Consider the following 15376-nt stretch of genomic DNA (forward strand, 5'->3'; position numbering starts at 1 on the left):
CGTTTTTAGTGTTCAATACGAATGCCGTTACTGACAATCAAATAATCAGAAACGACCCCCCCCCCCCCTTTCATGCATTCATGATGGAACATAATACCTATGATATAGATTTGATAAAACCATACTTATATTCACCACGGTATAACACGGGAATGTATGGATGGGAACATTTATTCTTTTTCACATATTGAACGATAGATAGGTGATGTCAAATGGGCCATAGTATTGTATCCATAGCTATAATATAGAATATAGTTATAGCTCTACAAACAAGGTGATGCATTCCTATCTTTTAAAGTGTGGCAGTGCTAGAGCGGGGCTCCGTCTAATTCCCGGCGGTCAATGAGTTAAGCAACAAAAAAGGCATATAAAATCACACAGCATATACAATCATAACAATTAGACAAGTAAGGATGACAATCAATTAAAACATGTACAACTTGATTGACAAAGGTTGGAGATCAAGGTTTTAAACTCTAGTAGAGGGGAGAATCTCAGTTGGTCAGTTCAGTATAAGATGTAGAGGTCCTACTATTTGGAATTCAAAACCCTCCATAATAAAAATGTACTCATCTATTTCATCACTCAAATCCAAGCTTAAATATACATTATTAAATTAATAGTTTCAATCTCTTAAAACCATTAATGTCACTTTGTTTTACAGTTTCATGTTAATTAGTTTAGACTCATTATTAATGTTGTTGTTTTTGTTATTATTATTACTTTGATTATTATTATTGTTATCATTATTATTATCTTATTATTATCTTAATATTATGAAAACATTTTATGAACTTATTTCGCTTTACTTTTGTTCTTGTTTATTTTTTTTAATCCAATGATTTAATGAGTTGAGGCTCTGTATAGGCCCATCTGGGTCTCTTGCCTCTGCTCAGCACCTTTGTGTACTTTCTGTCATGGTCAATGCTTTTACTGTTTTTCTGAAATGGTGCGAAATAAATAAATAAATAAAAGGTTGGAGATCAAGGTTTTAAACTCTAGTAGAGGGGAGAATCTCAAGCTTTAACACATTCGGGGCCATTGGGATGAGTCTAATTAATGTCAAGAGGACCGGGGAATGTAAACAAACGTGGGGCTGTTTGTACAGCTAAATCTATACTTTATAGCAGGGGTAGGCAACCCTAGGCACGCGTGCATGCATAGGCACGGAGGGCATTTTCATAGGCACAGGGGTCAGCATTAAAAAAAAATATATATATATATTATTATTATATATTTTTTTTATATTATAGTGAAATATTTTGCACTGTTGTCGCATTTATCTTGTTGAAATCCACCCACAGGTTCTTTTTACTACCACATATTTAATTGAGACCCTTTATTTGTTTATTATTTCAATTTAGCTGGAAATACATTGTATTGTAACAAAGTAGTTCGCCGTTGCATATCTTTCTCCCACAGGCCCTAGAGTTCCATGAGGCTGGAGGCCGTCTCCTAGGCTACCGGGTTATCTGCACTCCACTGAAGAGTGTGATGCGTAACAGCACGGAGCTGACGGCACTCCTAGAGGTGGAGGAGGGGCACTGCAGCGTCTCTGTCACAGCCTTCAACGGAGCGGGACAGGGCCCTGCCACACAGATCAACATCGACACACGGGTACAGCACAGTAAGTGGCCCTGCCTTACCATTATAGCAGAGTAATAATGATTAAGTAGTACCCTGGGAACTAATGAAGAACTATATGTTAACCTAACCTTAAGTCTTAGACCTGATGTCTCAGGGGTGCAGGGAAATCCTCCTAGAATGGCTTCTACTTCGCTTCACAATAACACATTCAGTAAAGGACTATTTTATTCTTAACACTTTCCGTGCCACACACAAGAATACTCGGGTTTATTAATAGGTGGTTGAAAGCCACTCACGAGATTTCCCGTTTTTTTTTTTTTTTTTTTGCGATCTGAAATCATATTGCATCACCCGAGCCTAGCCGAGCGGCGCCGGCGATCATGGTGGAAAAAAGCGCCCCCTGTCATCTCCCAGATGACATAAGGGATTTTGGAATGGACTCAATGAAAATGAATGGGGAAGAAAATCCGGTACTCCACATTTTCCAGTCCACTGATGCAGCCGGGCTTACCACAGTTCATTCTGGAGCCTCAGAGCCCTGCTGATCATGGAGTTCTACTGTATCGCGTTGGATCTATACACTTATCGATTTTTTCGAATGGTGATCAGGAATTGGAATATACCAGTTGGATACCATCTGATGTCAGGTAAGGACTCTATGTTATCAGTGTTAGGATAATCAGAGTAAGTTTGATGAAGTTATAAGCTCTGTACTGGGCTCTGTTAAGGAAGGACAGGACACTCTCACTGAGAAACATTGCTTTATACTGAAAACTAGGGTAAGCCATTTTAAGTCTATTAGTGAATCTTAAAAGTGAGGAACCAGCTGACTTGATTAAAGGGGCGTGTTTAAAACGGCCATTTTGTTTAGTTAAGTGCCCCCATTAAGGGACTGTTTCCTGTTTACTAGTAGCATCTGATTTGCTGAGTGAGCCATTAAGAGCCTGCCCTGTTTAAAAGCAGAGGTCCACACTGTGTTGAAGTCACTCTGTACTGGGCTCTGTTAAGGAAGGACAGGACACTCTCACTGAGAAACATTGCTTTATACTGAAAACTAGGGTAAGCCATTTTAAGTCTATTAGTGAATCTTAAAAGTGAGGAACCAGCTGACTTGATTAAAGGGGCGTGTTTAAAACGGCCATTTTGTTTAGTTAAGTGCCCCCATTAAGGGACTGTTTCCTGTTTACTAGTAGCATCTGATTTGCTGAGTGAGCCATTAAGAGCCTGCCCTGTTTAAAAGCAGAGGTCCACACTGTGTTGAAGTCACTCTGTACTGGGCTCTGTTAAGGAAGGACAGGACACTCTCACTGAGAAACATTGCTTTATACTGAAAACTAGGGTAAGCCATTTTAAGTCTATTAGTGAATCTTAAAAGTGAGGAACCAGCTGACTTGATTAAAGGGGCGTGTTTAAAACGGCCATTTTGTTTAGTTAAGTGCCCCCATTAAGGGACTGTTTCCTGTTTACTAGTAGCATCTGATTTGCTGAGTGAGCCATTAAGAGCCTGCCCTGTTTAAAAGCAGAGGTCCACACTGTGTTGAAGTCACTCTGTACTGGGCTCTGTTAAGGAAGGACAGGACACTCTCACTGAGAAACATTGCTTTATACTGAAAACTAGGGTAAGCCATTTTAAGTCTATTAGTGAATCTTAAAAGTGAGGAACCAGCTGACCTGATTAAAGGGGCGTGTTTAAAACGGCCATTTTGTTTTGTTAAGTGCCCCCATTAAGGGCCAGGTGTTAAGACAGCACTAATTAGTGATAGTGATTTAAAGGCTTGCTGGTGTAGCGTCAGCGAAGCGTCGAGAAACGAAGAGGGACAAAGAGGAGGAGTTATCCTGGAGTTCACCGCCGAGTGATCCACCGATCCACCCAGTGCTAAGTACACCATAATCCTATATTTCCCTCCCACACTGCTATTTCTCTACTTCCTCCCTGCCACCCTCGACAATACAATGTGTCTCATACCTATATCCACAATCTGCTCCTCCAGAAATGACTCTACCCATCCACGCCAGTTTGCTAGTAACCCGGCTAATCTCTCCTACCCTCCTACAGCCACTAATACACCTGTCACAGTACGGGGAGGCTTATGGAATTGTCAATCAGCAGTCAAGAAAGCTGACTTCATTACTGCCTACGCCCATAGTCTAAATCTGCAGCTCCTGGCTCTAACTGAGACCTGGATAACCCCCAATAACTCATCAACACCTGCAGCATTATCTACAAACTATAACTTCACTCACACACCTCGACCTTCCAGACGGGGTGGAGGCACTGCCCTCATGACATCTCCTTCATGGGCTACAAACGTAACACCACTCCCAGAACTGTCACTCTCCTCTCTCGAATATCATGCAGTATCTGTCTCTAATCCTTTCAATCTCACCATTGTTACACTCTACCGCCCTCCAGGTCCGCTCGATCACTTCACAGATGAGCTGGACATGCTTCTTAGCTCCTTACCGGAAGATGGTACCCCTCTCCTTCTACTGGGCGACTTCAACCTGCCTGACTCATCTCAGTCAGTCATAGTAGTCTCCCTCCTACAATCGTTTGACCTGACTCCCACTCCCATGCCTCCCACCCACAAAGCAGGCAACTCCTTGGATCTCATATTTTCCCGTAACTCCAGCATCATTAACACCACGGTAACTCCCCTACATGTATCTGACCATTCCTTCATATCCTTCTCACTAACTCTCATGCTTAACCGAAAGGTCTTCACCCCAACTCAAACAGTCTCACTCAGACGCAACCTGCCCTCCCTATCCCCCTCCACCCTCTCCTCTGACATACTATCCGCTCTACCTTTGAGTGACACCTTCTCTGCTCTCTCCACAGAGATGGCAACCTCCACCCTCCTTTCAGCCCTTGCAACCTCCTTCGACAAGCTCTGTCCCCTCGTTGAGAAACCTGCCCGCCGTTCCCCACCCAGTCCATGGCTGACAGATCCAGTGAGAGAACAAAGACAGGTCCTGAGAGCAGCTGAAAGGAAGTATAGAAAGTCACGCCTCACTGCTGACATCGACACATATCACAACCTCTTGTTAACATTCTCCAAAACCATCACTAATGCCAAAGCTTCTTTCTTCCACCATAGGATCGAGGCCTCTGCCAAGAATCTTCGCAAACTGCATGCTACCATGTCCTCCCTCCTCACTCCCCCCCCACCCCCCCCTCCCTCATCTTTCTCTGCCGAAGACTTTGCGATCTTCTTTGAGGAAAAAGTGGAGAACATCCGCAGCTCCTTCTCCCAACCCCCACCCATTCCAAATGCTGAATCGAGAACCTCATCCTTCACTCTGTCATCTTTCTCTCCCATTACAGAAGCAGAGACCCTGACACTGGTAACGTCAAACCGTCCGACTACTTGCCAGCTGGACCAGCTACCCTCCCCACTCCTCCAGACCATAGCACCAGACATCCTCCCATTCCTAACTGCAACCATCAACTCCTCACTCAACTCGGGGGTGGTCCCCACCTCCCTAAAACAAGCCAGAGTCACGCCGCTCATAAAAAAACCAACCCTGAACCCTACTGTCATAGGCAACTACCGTCCTGTCTCTCTTCTCTCCTTCCTTTCTAAAACACTTGAACGTGCTGTATCCAACCAACTTACTACTTATCTCTTACAGAATGACCTCCTAGACCCTAATCAGTCAGGCTTCAGGACTGGTCACTCCACAGAGACAGCCCTCATTGCGGTCACAGAGGCACTTCACTTAGCAAAAGCGAAAGGCCTCTCCTCTGTCCTGATTCTCCTAGATCTATCTGCAGCCTTCGACACAGTCAACCACCAGATCCTCCTTGCGGCCCTCGCAGGAATGGGAGTGGCTGGCTCTGCGCTGACATGGCTGTCATCATACCTCAATGACCGCTCCTACCAAGTGTCATGGAGAGGGACCCTGTCGGCCACCCGCCCCCTGCGGACGGGTGTCCCCCAGGGCTCGGTTTTAGGACCCCTTCTCTTCTCCCTCTACACTAAATCACTGGGTAACATTATCACGTCTCATGGCTTCTCCTACCATTGTTATGCCGACGATACTCAACTCTTCCTCTCCTTCCCTCCCTCAGATATCCACGTCTCTGTGCGGATCTCGGCCTGTCTGTCCGACATCTCAGCCTGGATGACGTCCAACCACCTCAAACTGAACCTAAGCAAAACAGAATTGCTCCACCTGCCGGCCAAATCCTCCCCCCTAACCGACCTTTCAATCACAGTCGAGAATGCAGCTGTGACTGCGTCCCCGACCGCCAAGAACCTTGGTGTTGTCCTCGACGACCAGTTGAACTTCTCTGCTCACATCGCAGCGACGACCAGAACCTGCCGATTCCTCCTGAGCAACGTCAGAAGGATACGCCCCTTCCTGACAAAAGAAGCCACCCAACTCCTCGTCCAATCAACAGTCATCTCCCGCCTCGACTACTGCAATGCACTGCTCGCTGGCCTCCCGGCCACTGCCACTAAGCCTCTTCAACTCATTCAGAACGCAGCGGCCCGCCTGATCTCAAACCTACCGAAGTCGGCCCATGTCACCCCACTTCTTAGGGACCTGCACTGGCTCCCCATTGCTGCACGAATCCGCTTCAAGGCCCTCGACCTAGCATACCGTGCGGCAAAGGGAACCGCTCCCGCCTACCTCCGGTCAATGGTCTCTAACTACACACCCTCAAGACCCCTACGCTCTGCATCTTCTGGCCGCCTCAGACCTACTCCTATCCAAGCTCCGGGAGGGTCATCAAAGAGAAGTCGCCTATTCTCAGTCCTTGCCCCACAATGGTGGAATGAACTACCCACCCCAGTTAGGACAGCCGAATCACGTCCAATCTTTCGCCGTCGACTAAAGACGCACTTCTTCAACCATTATCTGAATTAAAAAAAAAAAAAAAAAAAAAAAAATCTAACCCTAACTAACCGTACTGTCATGCACTTGTCCTAATAAACTAACCTACACTGTAGCACTCAACACTTTGGATGAACATTGTTGCTCAGCTGATAGAGTTGTGCCCTTCCTGATGGCTTGTCGTACAGAACTTGTAAGTCGCTTTGGATAAAAGCGTCAGCTAAATGACTAAATGTAAATGTAAATGTAAATAAGCTGTTTTGTGAAATGTCCTCTTTCGGTTTCACTGTAAAAGTCCAAGAGGAAATCAACGCAGCGATTATCCGTGCGCGGCCCGAATGTGCTTGCGTGCACGTATAATATTGATCATCTAGCGTTTATTTGAAAACGATTCATAAAAAGGCAGACGAATATCAACGTTGTGGAATATTCCAGTAAAAGACGATTTTCATAGAATGCCCCAGAATGGGCTGTTTTTTATTTCAAAACGGGGGCTTTTCTAAATGCTCTGAAACGGAAATGACGCGATAAAAAACCAATCTGCCTTGACAGCACTGACTGGAAAATAGTCTTTGATAATGCGATGGGCAGATTAGACACATAGCCATAATTTAAAACATAGATTAGGCGATATTAACGTTAACATTGGCGCCGATGGTGGCATTCAGCGGGTAAAAAGGAAAACCCGGCGTGGCGCTCAAAGTGTTAAAGGTGACATGCATTATAAATGGCTTTTGTTAACAGAACTCAATTTAGGGCGACAATATTGTGGTCAAGAGGCATGGTTTCTATCTTGTGCCTGAACTGGCGTGGCTTCTTTTATTCACATGTCAGCAGCAGTAGTAGTACAACTCTTCTCTCTCTGAGAGACATTGGGGGAGAGAACGAAAGGGGTGGGCACCTTTCCTTTTATAGTTGCCATAAGGTAGAATACCTGGGTGGCTCCGCCTAGAGCGCCCTCCAGTGGGAACAGATATATATGCAACTAGGCAATCACTGGTGGAGACAATTGTATATGCAGGTAAACAGTTACTAGTGTAAACAGTCATATGTACAGTTAGGCAGTTACTAACAATCCTATACAGAGCCTCTGATCTCAACACTCCCACTTTTTACCATACTGGCTGACTTCTTGGAAAAACATTTTAACCAAGGAAATAATATATAAACCCAAAAACATCCATAGGGTATGACATTCAATATCTTCACATTAAACATGACCTTTACAAATCCCGTCAGTTTTAATTTGAAAACAGGCTCCCTCATAGTATCTATTACTCTGTCGTCCGTTGGACAGTAAACCGGTGTCATTCTTTCTTATCTGATGGCATACCTGATGAGATGATATTATTTATAATGACATGTTTACATCTATATTGACACCTTAGGTTCCTAGTAATCACAATGGTCCCCTGGTTGTCCTTATAAACAACAGTCTCCATATATACACAATGTTCATCATTTTAACGGTTTCGACAGAACGCCCATTCTTCAAAAACACCATATTTGGTATAGAGGATATATTTAAATTACCTACTGCATCTTGAACAATGCATTCATAACCTTATCTTCATCACTTCGAGCAGTTGCTCTAGATCAGTGGTTCCCAACCTTTTTCCCCCCAGGGACCCCCAAACATCTCTGATGAAATTCGCGGAACCCCTCCTAATAAGATACCATAAAATACTTTTTTTTTTTTCATTTTAATAACAAACTGCTTATACACAGGCATATGCATCACAATTAGACCCACTATGCTTCTTTGACTTGTGCCTTCAATCAACAAATCTCATCTTGCACCATATGCATTTCAAAATGTTTGGCCAATATTCAAATGCTGTATTCATCCTCTCAAATCAGGCCCTAATGGTGAACGGTTTGCATTTATGGAACAAATCAATGCAACAAATTAAACTAAATATGAGACAGGAAATTCCAATCAGTAGCAGAGAGAATCTGTCCTAGCTGGGTTTAATACCTTTTTTTGTCATTTTAATAACAAACTGCTTATACACAGGCATATGCATCACAATTAGACCCACTATGCTTCTTTAACTTGTGCCTTCAATCAACAAATCTCATCTTGCACCATATGCATTTCAAAATGTTTGGCCAATATTCAAATCCAGTATTCATCCTCTCAAATCAGTCCCTAATGGTGAACGGTTTGCATTTATGGAACAAATCAATGCAACAAATTAAACTAAATATGAGACAGGAAATTCCAATCAGTAGCAGAGAGAATCTGTCCTAGCTGGGTTTAATACCTTTTTTTTGTCATTTTAATAACAAACTGCTTATACACAGGCATATGCATCATAATTAGACCCACTATGCTTCTTTGACTTGTGCCTTCAATCAACAAATCTAATCTTGCACCATATGTATTTCAAAATTTTGGCCAATATTCAAATCCTGTATTCATCCTCTCAAATCAGGCCCTAATGGTGAACGGTTTGCATTTATGTTGAATGAAGTAAGAATCCACTGCAGTAAAAATATCCTCACCTCGAGTGGTGGTAGTAAGGTTGACTGACATGAGAATGTCCTGCTTCAGATCCTCATTTTCGATATATTGCACATAAACGATGAGCACAGCCTCGTCTGCGACAGTTGTAGTTTCATCAAGTTGTATGGCAAATGGACCCTTTCTAAGCTTTTCTGACAGCTGCTGCTCGCAATCACTTGACATCTTATCAATTCGGTCTTTCACTACATTGTTCGAGAGTGGTACTGATTTTAGTTTATCCGCCACCTGTGGGCCGCACAGTTTCTAAACCATTTTGATGCAGGCTGGTTTGATGAGCTGCTCGCCAATATTGTGCGGTTTCTTTGCTTTTGCAATTAAAAGCGAACACTCAAAGGAGGCTTCGGTAGCCTTCTGTAAATCACTGCCACCCCTGCTCCACGCTACTCTAACATCAACAGGCTTGTTCGCCTTGAGAGACTGTTCTTTCCTCCGAAAAAAGTCTGGATCCTTCCCAACGGTTTCTGGGTGCTTAGACGCCTGATGTCTCAGCTTGCTGGGCTTCAGGCTCGAGTTTGCCAACTTTTCTCCACAAATCACACACTCAGGTCGTTTGTCTGGTCCCTCAGTGAAGCCCATGGTGATGTAATTTTCACGATTGCTGTAGGTCCTAACTTTTTTTGCAGATGAGCTGCCGTCATCTCCTTTTCGTTTGTCACACATTTTCGCCTCTGGCGGCTGACTGCAGACGAGCCGAGAAAGTTAACTAGCGTGCTAGGCTAGCTACAGAAAGTGATACAGTCAACTGATTCACGTTTTAGCGGCTACCCGGTAGCCTACTGTTAACGTTCAAAAATCATGTCTAGATGTTTATTTATTTATCTTTATTTTTTATTGTAGTGGAGAGACTATTCATGCTTCTGATGATAAAAATATGCTAATTAAATATTTCTCTAAAAAAAAAAAAACAACTCAAATCATCTGTGGCCTGGCGGACCCCCTGCGCCCCTGGCACCCCAGGTTGGGAATCACTGCTCTAGATAAACACATTTTTCATTGTCATAGCTAGAAACATATACTCAGCTTCAGAGGCTGATAGTATCCCTGTAGGCTCTAAGCCCTTAAACCTTTGTTGTCTTTTCTGAAAACACCGCTGTCCGTCTGCAGCACCTCTGGGATAACGAAAAACATATTTTTGACGTAGTTCAATGATTCTCTGTGGGATCAACAAAAATACTATGACATTCTTACTCACTACAGAACATAGGTCAGGGCGAGTACAGGTTGTCCAACAGAATGAAGTTACCCACAGTTTATCTATACATTTCTTACTTCAGTCAAAAACATCTCAGGACCTTTTCCCACATATCTCTTCTGGGATATTTTTACACAGTTGGCAGACTGTTCGAAGTCCATACCTATAAAATGGTTTAACCTGCCTAGGTCTTTCTTTTGTGGTCTGGAGCGATGATCAAATCCTCCACTTCTGTATTTTAAACATAGATCCTCTTTTGTATTTAAACATTAGAGAGAGAGAGAGAGAGGGACTGCAGAAGTGTGTGTGCGCCATCTCTCCCTCGTCGGGGACACACACATACACAAACTTGGCTGCGTGTGTGTCGGGGACATCTCTCTCTCTCTCTATCTCTCTCTCTCCCTCTCTCTCCTTGCTCGCCTGTCAAACCTGTTTGAGGAAGTGTTGGGTTACACTATGCCTACATCCCCAACACACACGCAGCAAGCTCTCTCTCTATCTCTCTCTCTCTCTCCCTCTGGCTGTTCTCTGCCTGTCAAACCCCATCTGAGGAAGTGTCGGGTTACACTATGCCTACGTCCCCGACACACACGCAGTCAAGCTCTCTCTCTCTCTCTCTCTCTCTCTCTCTCTCTCTCTCTCTCTCTCTCTCTCTCTCTCTCTCTCTCTCTCTCTCTCTCTCTCGCTTGCTCGTTCTAGTGCTTATGGGCGGAGCCCATCCAATAACCTGGACCTACAAAAGGCCTTCGACACTGTCAATCACACCATTCTGATTGACAAGCTAAAAGCAATTGGTTTTGATAGTCTATCAGTGAGCTGGATGCAATCCTACCTGGAGGGAGAGAGCAGATGGTGGAGGTAAACGGTACCCTATCCCCCCCCCTCACAGTAAACTGTGGTGTTCCACAAGGAAGCATACTAGGTCCGCTACTGTTCCTAATTTATGCAAATGACATGTCGTCAGCTTGTGACTGCAACTTGTTCCTGTTTGCGGACGACTCAGCCCTGCTGGTCTCTGACAAGAACAAGTTACAGGTTGAAAAAACCCTCAGCTCATAGGCAAAATCTGCATATGGCTCGCTGATAACAAACTATCATTACACATGGGCAAAACAGAGTCCATTCTCTTCGGTTCAAATAACAAACTCAGCAAGACCGACGGCTTCTCAGTTACAGTGGGTGACAATATTGTCACAAGGAAAGAAGATATTACCTACCTGGGTTCCATCCTAGAGGCAAATCTTTCCTGTGACAAAATGGCATCCAATGTAATAAAAAAAGTCAACCAACGAACTCGATTCTTGTACCGGATCTCCTCACTGGTAAACAAGAATACCCTGAAGACTCTAGCAGGAGCACTCATTCAAGGGTACTACGACTATGCTTGCACCTCATGGTACCAAAGCACCTCAAAGGCGCTAAAAACAAAATTACAAACATCTCAAACAAACTGGTCAGACTACTGCTTGACCTTACTCCTAGAACCCACCTCACCCCTGCCCACTTTGACAACCTAGGATGGCTTAGAGTAGACGACAGAGTACAGCAACTTGCAATGGGCCTGGTCTACAAGATACACTACACGACCAAGGTACCCATGTACATGACAAAATACTTCCCAAAGGTCAGTGAATACCACGATCACAACACCAGAGGGAGCTCCACAAATCATGTTAAACCCAGATTCGGCTCAAACAAGGGACTAAACACGTTTCGCAATTATGCCACATCAATGTGGAACGCCCTACCCAAAGCGGTAAAGGAATGTGAATCACTACCCACTTTCAAAAACACTCTCAAAAAACACCTAAGGGAGACTGCAACCCGAAACACAACCCCCTCCAATGTACAGTAAATTACCAAGTATGGTCTTGTCAATAATCCAATGTACAGTGTTGTTTGTACAGTTGTACAGTGTCCCCCACCCACCCCTCCTACCCAACCCCCCCCCCCCCCTACCCAACCCCCCCCCCCCCCCACTCCTAACCAACCCCCCCCCCCCACTCCTAACCAACCCCCCCCCCCCCCACCCACCCAACCACCTCCAATGTACAGTCCCCCCCCACCCCCAGCTACCCAATCCAATGTACAGTTTCCACGCCTAATGTACATACTCTTTTCTTTCTGGACTCTTTTTGTATCACAAACAGTACTGTAATTGCAAATCTGGTATGTCATAAATGTATAGATGTAGCAGTACTGTCTATCTGTATGTCATGTATGTCATATATGTTACGATGAATTGAAAATGGGGGACCCTGATGTAAACAAGACAAAAGTCTTTCTCTGGTCTGCATCCTCTTAACAATTGTATGTATTGAGCTGTACTGTACTGTACCCATTCTGCAATCTGTTAATAAAGTTTTCATTCATTCATTCATTCATTTCATTCATAACAGCCTGAAATCCTGAGGCTGGAAAATGATGCTTTTGAGTACTTGATTAGAAATATAAAACAATATTTTTTTTTTTAAATAAACCTTACAGATGTCTTCCATAGACCCACATGAATTGTGTAAAGTTGCCCAAATAGTGCTAGGAATAGCAATGCATGTCCCCTTTAAATTTCCTTTTGTTAAAAAGGTCCCATGCATTATAAATGGCTTTTTCCAGTGTTTAGCATTGTTTTATAGCAATGGTTAGTATCAATGGGTCTGTGTCTCTAATTACCATTTTGGCGGATTGCTCTAATTCATTTGAGACAATCTCCTCCCCCAGTGAATTAGGTCATTCTGATTTGACTCGCAATGAGACGTAGCAAGGAGCTGATTGTGATCTGATCTGATCTGGTTGTAGTCACCGCCCACAATAAACAATTCGCAAGTGGAGCGAGTGGAATCACTTCCTCAAACAGAGGGTGCCGACAGACAGCAGAGAACGAGCAAGCGAGAGAGAGAGAGGGACCGCGCGTGCAGGAGTGTGTGTAAATGTGTGTGCGCGGCGGTTCTTCTCCCCTGCAGTTGGGAGCACTGGCATATCACTGTCAAAATATCTTTGTGCATGCTCCCACGCGCATGCTCATATTCCGATCCGTGCAATAATATTCACAGGGGTATATATTATCATTTGAAACAAATTACCAATGCATTGTCCCGTGGGATTATGCCCCCCCCCCCCCCCCCCCCCCCCCCACCCCGCGGCGAAATTAATTTGTATCCCCCTCAATCTTTCTATCTCTCGCCAGTCGTAGTCTGTGGGCGACTGTCACTCAAAGCGCTCATGGGCGGAGCCCAGCCCAAAAACTGCTTGAAATCTTGAAGTGGAAAAATGCTGCTTTAGAGTAATTGATTAGAAATAGAAAACAATGAATTTTTTTTTATTTTTATTTACAGATGTGTTCCATAGACTCACAGGAATTGTGTAAAGTTGCCCAAAAAAGTTGCCCAAAAAGAAAGGAATAGCAATGCATGGGATCTTTAAAGCAGTGGTTATGGATAGAACCGTAAGGAACCCTTTGAGTTGTTAATGGTTTTTTGCAGTTGAGTAAAGGGTTCTTATCGTAGTAATGGGGATGACATTTCTTTTTATTTGAGTACGCCCATTTCACTGGTGATGCATTGGGTAATTTCAGAGATATTTTGTATAGGAAGTGGGCTCCTATCATGAAAATTACCACCCACTCAGCCCAAAAAACTAAATCTGCATTATACTATGGTCTGAGGCCAGATGTTGTTGCACCAGTACCTATTCCTGACTGAATTTAGACAAAACTACAAACATTTAAAAAATATTAACACTGTAAAGGCCAAATTATACTTCTGCATGGGCTGTCGTGGCTCCTTTCTCCAGCCATCATACCTGTGTCACCGGATAATAATACCATGTTGATCATATCACTCTATAAATGTAGTACCATGTTCATCGTATCACTCTATACATTTTAGTAAACTATAATAACCTTGATCACATCACTCTATACCAGCGTTTCCCAAACTTTTTATTGGGTCGCAAATTTTTTATTTTTATTTTTTTAAATAAAAAAGCTGTAGATGTGTTGGATTCAGTTTGGCACCACATACTTATGTGAATCTGGGTTTTCTACTCTAGCATACCTGAAAAACAAATACAGAAACAGACTAAATGCTCATCATGACCTCAGAATAGCACTTTCAAAAACCAAGCCCAGAATAGATCTGCTGGTTGAAAACATCAACCAGCCACATACCTCTCATTTGATTTCATTGTGCCATAGATTAAATATTATACACCTTCTAGCATGATGTCAGGTCAGTAGAATTTTTTAATAAGTCGGTACAAATTTATCAGAATGTTGCTCAATGTTGGGGTTTAAGGTTGAGGGACTGAGGGAGGGGGTAAGAAATGGAGAGTTGGAAAAAGGGGTGAGAAATAGAAAGGAGAGTAGAACATGTTTGTTCATTTAAAAGTGTTACAAATTGTATGTACATATGTTATGAGGTGGTGAGCAACTTAACATTACACTCTGATCATTGCTGTGATGTACTTTTATAATTAAATAAATACATTTCATATACATTTGAAATTCATGGTTTGTTGTGTTCTTTATCAGTAGTTTATAAATGTATGTTATGGCAATTCATGATGTATCTTTGTTTTCTTTTTCTTTTTTGTAATTTTTTATTTTTATTTTTTTATGGCTTTTTTCTTCATAGTTCTCTAACGTTAGTCTTTCTTTCCTCAACGTTCAATTCTATAAACACTTGACCGATACCCATCAATGCACAGCGCTCTAGCATGTTCTGACTGTGAACACCTAAAGCTGAGGCTCAGACCGACCGACCGTTTTAGATTTTTGGCTCATTTTCCCTTATGTTAGAATTTTTTTAATGTAAAAATAATGGTTGCAGATATAGAGGGGGGCGCCAAAGCTGCACAAAAAAAAATAAAAAAAATAAAAAAAATAAAAATAAAACAATAATTTTATTTTATTTTTTTGCGTCCCCCTCTGGGTGGCGCTCTAGGCGACCGCCTATATCGCCTGTAGGAAGGTCCGCCCCTGGTTGTGGCTGAGGGAAGTGGTGAGTGTTCAGTGGTTCTTGGACCGGAATGATACTGAATAGAGAAGTAGCATGAGATAGGATAGAGATAGCTCTGGATAGTTACCTGTAGCCACCAAACTATAAACAATGCAAAGTCAATGGGGTCAAACTCCTGTCTGTACAAGCTGACTGAGGCTCACTGAGTGTACTTTGTGTGACACTGTGAAGTAGAGTTCAGTTGTCTTCAGTCAGTCACCACCTCCT

At 43.2% G+C, this 15376-nt stretch overlaps 1 protein-coding gene across 1 annotated transcript in view; it reads left to right on the top strand.

Annotated features, from left to right (window-relative positions):
• The window catches only part of LOC311229746 (interleukin-6 receptor subunit beta-like), a gene marked incomplete at its 3' end in the record, with an annotated part of 130561 nt that overhangs the window by 24489 nt on the left and 90696 nt on the right, over positions 1–15376 (top strand). Inside the window, exon 8 of the mRNA XM_084315822.1 lies at positions 1423–1627. Within this exon, the coding sequence (XP_084171948.1) occupies positions 1423–1627 (205 nt within the window). The remainder of the gene's footprint in view (positions 1–1422; positions 1628–15376) is intronic.

The sequence above is a fragment of the Notolepis coatsorum genome, assembly GCF_963971535.1.
Source record: "Notolepis coatsorum genome assembly, chromosome: 6".
NCBI classification, from domain to species: Eukaryota; Metazoa; Chordata; class Actinopteri; order Aulopiformes; family Paralepididae; genus Notolepis; species Notolepis coatsorum.